Here is a 7,152-nt window from a genome sequence, read left to right on the forward strand (position 1 = left end):
CTCAGCATGTTAAGAACCTGACATAAGGTCCGTGAGGATGTGGGTTCGATCCCTGGCCTCACTTAGTGAGTTAGATCTGATGTCGTCTGTCGCAAGCTTCAGCATAGGTTGCAGATGCAGCTCCGATCCCGTGTTGCTGTGGCTGTGGTATAGGCCAGCAGCTGCAGATCTAATTCAACCCCTAACCAGGAAACTTCCATATGCTGTGGTGTGGCTGTAAAAAGAAAATAAATAAATTACACACAGCTTTGTTCCAGAAATTCTGCTTGTGTGAATCTATCCCACAAATAAAAGTAACAGATTACAAAATTGTATGTACAAGGATGTTTATTGTTTGCAGAACAACCTGAAGGTCCCTCAGCAAGGAAATGATTCTTCAACTGGGGTCTCTTCTGGGACATGCAATATTATGCAGCATCTCTAAAAGGACAAGTTAGCTAACTATCTAGCTGTTGCTTTAGGGAAAGGGTCATGGTGCAGTATTAAGTTAGAGAGGCCGATTGCAGAGGAATAAGTGTGAGATGTATGATTATGGTATTTTTTCGAGGAGTAATCAGACAAAAAACATTTTATATACCTGATCATTGTGAAAGCTTAGAGGTTACATCTCAGACAGGGAGGAGGGTGGATTGGGGAAGGCAGAGAGTGAGGCAAGAACCCCAAATCATAGAAAAATGAAAAAAGTATAAAATTGAGCAAAAATTTAGAATACAAAAGCTCACTTACATTATTACTGCAAATATGTACATGTGTATATGCAAATGGTACAGACTAAGAGGTCACAGGGCAAAATGAGAACACTGACTCCATCAGAGGCTGGGAGTGTGGGCAATGTTTTGTTTTGGATTTCCGTTGTAATCTTAATATCACTTTTATGATAAACTTACATTTTTAGAAAAGAACGCTCAGAAGGGATAAGAAATCAATGGTTGGCAAACTTAAGCACAGTAAAATGATTACCGAGAATAGTTTAAAAAATCACTCATGATGTCTTGCAGATAGTAGGCACTTGACAACCCTTTGCCAAAGTGAAAAGTTAGACTCACAAAGCCTTGACTTCCTCTCATAAAGGATGTTCAAACATACACAGATTCAATTAAAAGCCCCCTAAATAAATTGTGCTTTTGAATCCTAGATACCGACTCACCACATGCCCACTTAATTCTGGTGTCTGGAAGTATTAATGAAATGAGAAAAGACAGCAATGCTAAGAAAAGTACTACATCATGGCCCCAGTGTTTTCACATAAGCAATGAGGTCATTTTGCTCACATGGCTGTGTGCCTGGGAATTAATCTCAGGAGAGCTGGGACTTGAAATGTCGACACCAGCCTACAATCAGCTGTTCTATTTTAATTGCTATTGTTATTGTTTTTAAAAGAATGACATGTAAGAAAAAACCTGTACATGTTCTGGACTTGAGTCTCAGTCTCTGATCCAGAGCTCATCAGGACTTCGAAGGCTGAGTGCAGTGCCAGCAGTGTCCTCTCAGGGCTGGGTGGAGAGTCCCCTCGTACCCAGGGAAGGTGCTCCTCTCGGCTGCCCAGCCCCAAGCCCTCCGCCTGCTTTCTCTGCTCAAACCTTCCAAATGTATCTTTGAGAAGAACACTGATAGCAGAGGAGGCTCAGAACAAGAGGTACCACTATCAGCATTCATGTTTTAAAACAGGATAAATTGTCTGATAATGTACATTCTGCCCCCCCACCCCAGACAATTGATAATATCCAGCAACTTTTATCTCCAAATATGATTCAACAACTCCTAGGTGGTGGTGGAAGAAGGGGAGGGGAATCTCTGAGAATATTCCCAAAGGATCTGTGGGGGCATTTAGAGCATTAGATTCATTATTTTTATTTAAACGGTATTCATATTTTCTTATATGTATATATAGTTTAATAATAAGTAGATAATTAATAGGTGTAACTGCTCTTGAAGAAGGCATGCATGAATTCTTTATTTGGTCTCCCTAAAGACATAGCTTCTTTTAAACTTTTCTGTTGAGAAACAGTTTTTTGAAGCTCTAAGTGGTTCACAGCAATGATGGCCCCTCACCAAAGTGGCAGTAAAAGAATGGCTAGAGATGGTGTTGGAAGGAAGGCGAAAAGAAATGTAGAGGAAGTATATTTAAAAATTCTCATATGCATGTACCTGAAACATGCACACAGGGTTGGGGGAATATTAGAAAGCAAACATGTCATACAGAAACAGTTTCTTAACTACATGGACTGTTTCAGAGATGAGAATAGCAAACACTAATCATTCTTGTGAAAAAGCATCTGTCTGCCACAGACACATCCAGCCATAGATTGAGTCTACTCTGGAAGTTAGCGTGGCAATACTTCCTTACAAGGAAATATGAGCCTTTGTTTAGCTTTTATTTCTATCTTAGTTTAATGTCTTCATTACATTTTAGTTTAATTAACTTCCATGTAACAAGATATCACATACATGGCCATCAACACCAGTCTTTTCAAATCTCCCAAAGTGGGAAAATCTGGAGAGAGACAAGCCAGGGTTGAATTATGGCTCTGACACTGTCTAGTTACTTTACCTCTTGGACCTCAGTTTCCTCATCTATACAATGGGAATAATGCCTACCTCTAAGAGCTGTTGGGAAGTTTTGCGGAGTGCCTGGCACAGTCCCTTGTGCAATTTTTATCTGCTTACCAAACATTTATTGCATGATGCAGTGTGCCGGCCACTCCACTGGAGCTGAGAATGTAGTGCTGAGCAAGCCACCCTCAGGTAAAGCCTGGAGAGGATTGGTGCCGGCACATCTATTAGCTACAAGCAAGCACCTGAGGGAAGGCTTGGGAGTGCTATTTGAAGTGCTGAAGAATCACTGCTCTTTGGTACCTTCAGAACATGTAGTGGCAGGGGCTGGGGGAGAAGGACTGGGATAACTCGCTCATGTTTGCTCATCTATGCAGCTCTGTGGCTGTTGGCTGCTGGCAAGCTCATTTCACAATTAACCAAATGAAAACCAGCAGGCAGAGCATCATAGGCTGGTCCATAGTGACCCGAAGTCCCGCTCCCCTTTCCAACCAAAAATCACAGTGCTTGATGGAGCAGAGCTCCCTGATCAGCCGCCACAGGACCCGCTGGTAAAGCTTATTGTCCAGTTTCTCGTGGGACAGTTCCTCCTGGTTCGCTGCCTGGGTGGTGTTGATGCAGCTGGTGACAAACTTCTCCTTGGTGACGTTGACCTCGGAGCAGCCGTTGTAATGGATCCCATCAGGGAACCGCCAATAGTTGGCCTCGTAGTACCTATTGCCCTCTGCCCCAAAGTCAATATCCAGCTTTCGACCTTGCTTAATGAAAGCCCCTGGGCGCAACTCCGCTGTGTGGGCCTCTGTGACCTGGGAGGTACTTGGCAGGGCCTTCCGGTTCCACTTGATTCTGTGCTTTATGCCCCTCGCCTTGATTTCGGAGAGCTGGCTGAAGAGCAGGATGCAGACAATGGCCCACCTACATCCACCCAGGTGCTTCCTCATGGTGTCAGGATCTGTAATGGAAAAGCCTAGAGCAATTAACGTCCCCAGTGGGGTTCCCTGACTCCTCCCATGTGTAAGAAATTTTATTTCTTTTTTCTTTTTTTAGAGTATAGTTGATTGACAGCGATGTATCAATTTCTGCTGTACAGTGTAGTGACCAAGTCACACATATATATATACATTCTTTTTCTCATACTATCTTCCAGCATGTTCTGCTCCAAGTGATTGAACCATGAATTCCTGCCACCTCTCTCACAGACCCCGTTATTAGCAGCCACCAGGCTCCATGGGAGGTAGCCTGATACCACTGCTCCCATCACATGTTCTGGGTACACATGAGCCACTGCCACCCCTGAGAACTCCAGGGCTGGGCCCCAGCTGCTGCATCTACATACCTGCTGTCAAGGGGGTGATAAACATAGAAAGTCAGACAATATGAGACGACAAAGAAATAGCTTTTAGACAAAGGAACAAGACAAAAATACACAAAAACAACTAAATGAAGAGGAGATAGGTAACCTACCTGAAAAAGAATTCAGAGTGATGATAGTAAAGATGATCTAAGATCTAGGAAAAAGAATGGAGGCACAGATAAAGAAGTTACAAGAAATGTTAACAGGGAATTCCCGTCATGGCGCAGTGGTTAACGAATCTGACTAGGAACCATGAGGTTGCGGGTTCAATCCCTGGCCTCGCTCAGTGGGTTAAGGATCCGGCGTTGCCATGAGCTGTGGTGTAGGTTGCAGATGCAGCTCAGATCCAGTGTTGCTGCGGCTCTGGCGTAGGCCGGTGGCTACAGCTCCCATTCGACCCCTAGCCTGGGAACCTCCATATGCCGCAGGATCAGCCCAAGAAAATGGCAAAAAGACAAAAAAAAAAAAAGAAAAGAAAAAAAGAAAAAAGGTTTAACAAAGAGCTAGAAGATTTACAGAGATTTTAAGCAAGGAATGGCATCCTTGCACCTTTTACATTTTTCCTGAAGCATAAGTGGCAAGTGTTTTTCCAAGCTTGGGCTGCACTGGGTTAAGTCAATACCAAGTTTCTTGCTTTTGCCTGGGATTCTATGTATTCGGGATGATGATCTTGGTTTTCTCAAACGGCTCCGAAGCTGCAATGGGCAATTTGATTATGTGCAGGCATCCTTTCCCATCTCACCCCTGGGGACAGTGTGACCCCACCCTCCCCCCCTTAACTAGCTTATTATTGCACCGACTATGTGCCAGCCACTGACACTGCCTAACTTAATTCTCACACAGTGGAGGTTCATTATTACCTCCACTTTACAAAAGTTGTACTGGGATTCAGAGAAGTTAAGTAATTTGCCCAAGACCATACAAATTGGTGGCAGATCTGAATCCAGCTCTGTCTGATGCTCTTCCCCTATGCCCTCTTGCCATGCTCTACTGCCCTTCTGGGTTGCTGGAGGGTATGGTGCTCAAATTTTGTGCTTTTGCTCATTAGGTGTGAAGGGCAGCCCCGATGGCCCCTGAGCTGAATGCACAGCAGGGCCAGTAAAGAATTTCAGGGAGGACAGGAGGGCTTGGGGGAGCCTGGCAAGCCAAGGTGGCCCCAGGGCATGAGAAAGGCTGCTGCTGACCTCAGGAAATACCCCTGCCCACCCACACCCCCAGCCCCCCAGTCCGGTAGTTTGTCACATCTGGTTCCTGAAACTACAATAGCTATTGTGGAAACCCACCTCCCAAGGTCAAGTGTTTGGGGCATTCCAGCACCTGGACCTTTGTGTGGATCAGGGATACAGGGAGAGTTACTATAACAGAGCCTGCTTAAGCTATCTCCTGGATGGAGAGGAACTGAGTCCACGGCTGCCAGAGGTGGAGGAGGTTGAAAGTTAGCTTGCTTAGGTTCTGGCCTACCCTCTCTGCAGTATTTCTAAAAGTGATTAGTACACTTTTAGCAAATGTTTAACTCTGGTGTGACACTGGTTCCTATGTAGAAAAAGAAGCAAAATGCAAACTAAGTGTACATCCTGGCTTCTGCGAAGGCCTCTGCAAACCTCTTTTTTCTTGCAGGCATCACCTAGTCACTGCCCCAGGGTGGGCAGGGGTGAGCATCCAGGCTTCCAGCATCCCTCCCACCCCACCCCCCAAGTCACAGTGAGCTCAGACGAGCTTTTTCCAAACAGATCCAGGCATAAAGCAAAATTCAAATTAATCTCCTAATCAGAAGCCATGCCCTGTGTCATCAGCCCATCCCCTTTGGTAGAAGAAATCTTAAAGAAGAAGAATGATATAAATTATGAGTGGATAGAGATCTTGAGAAAGTAATTAGTCTTCAGAGGGCTTCAAAGCAAAAGAAAATCCCAACCAGCTGACCCCAAAATAGCATTTTATTGTAGCACCAAAACATAGACAGTGCCATGGGATGTTTGAACACTCTCACAAGTGTCCCCAGACCCGGGACCCATCCCAGGAGGTGGGAGTAAAGAAATCAGTGCATGGTTTGCATTCTGGCTAGAAATGAACAGCCCTGCACAGAAATGGAATCCACATGCAAACTTTGCCCCCCACATACCTTGGGATCTTTCCTGGAGCACGGTGCACCTCTGGAGCTGCTGACCCGGGGTCTTCCTGCACACATTCCTGGGCCTGCCCAACTATGTAGGAGCTGCAGGGGGAGGGGCTTTCCTGCTGCTTTCCAAATATGGGAGCCCTTCCCTCCCTGCCAGGACCAATCAGGGGTTTCCAAGGGCTTCTTTGCCTCGAGAAGGATGGACCCTTTTGTTACTCTCACACATAAACACCAGCCAAAGAATTTGATGAAGTCTGGAAAGATATAAATAAGATAAAAAATATATAAATATAAAGAAATAAATAAGACAAATTATCCCCAAATGTGGGTGAATTCACCAACCTGGAAGCTCTTTGAACCTCATACCAGGAACTGGGGACAAGCCAAATATTATCACAAAAGATGCTCCTTTTAGCCATATCACTCAAGCAGTTACAAGGCTTTAGAAGGTCTGTGCCAAGAACTGACGATGAGGATTAAATATTTATTTCTTATTCTATCACAACAGCACAGCTGTACGGATGGGTGGCTGCCACTGTCCAAGGAGTCCATTTAGGGCAGTTTTTTTTTTTTTTTTGGTCTTTTGTCTTTTCTGGGCTACACCTGCGCCATATGGCAGTTCCCAGGATAGGGGTCTAATTGGAGCTGTAGTTGCTAGCCTACACCACAGCCACAGCAACTTGGAATCTGAGCCACGTCTGTGACCTACACCACAGCTCACGGCAACGCCAGATCCTTAACCCACTGAGCGAGGCCAGGGATCAAACAGGCAACCTCATGGTTCCTGGTCAGATTTGTTTCCGCTGTGCCACGACGGGAACTCCTGTTCAGGGTTTTTTTAAAAAACATATTTGGAGAGGTGCCTTTTAGATTGAAATGAAAAGTATTAGAAAGAAAATTCTTCTCTTTTATATCTAAAAGAGGGTGTTTTAAACAAGTCTTGCTTGAGTTCATGTCCTGGCGCAGTGGTTAACAAATCCGACTAGGAACCATGAGATTGCAGGTTCGATCCCTGGCCTCGGTCAGTGGGTTAAGGATCCGGCGTTGCCTGAGCTGTGGTGTAGGTCGCAGACGCGGCTCGGGTCCCGCGTTGCTGTGGCTCTGGCGCTCTGGCATAGGCTAGTGGCTA

General features: G+C 45.2%; 1 protein-coding gene across 1 annotated transcript; it reads right to left on the reverse strand.

The window, feature by feature from the left end:
* Positions 1 to 309: 309 nt before the first annotated feature.
* PRND (prion like protein doppel) lies at positions 310 to 6,091 on the reverse strand. The gene is made up of 2 exons (XM_047771727.1): positions 6,027 to 6,091; positions 310 to 3,505 (listed from the first exon to the last, which is right to left on the reverse strand). Exon 2 carries the CDS (start codon positions 3,492 to 3,494, stop codon positions 2,958 to 2,960), a length of 537 nt encoding a protein of 178 aa, XP_047627683.1. The 5' UTR covers positions 3,495 to 3,505; positions 6,027 to 6,091; the 3' UTR covers positions 310 to 2,957.
* Positions 6,092 to 7,152: the final 1,061 nt, after the last annotated feature.

Source organism: Phacochoerus africanus, chromosome 3 (genome assembly GCF_016906955.1).
Source record: "Phacochoerus africanus isolate WHEZ1 chromosome 3, ROS_Pafr_v1, whole genome shotgun sequence".
In the NCBI taxonomy this organism is placed as follows: Eukaryota; Metazoa; Chordata; class Mammalia; order Artiodactyla; family Suidae; genus Phacochoerus; species Phacochoerus africanus.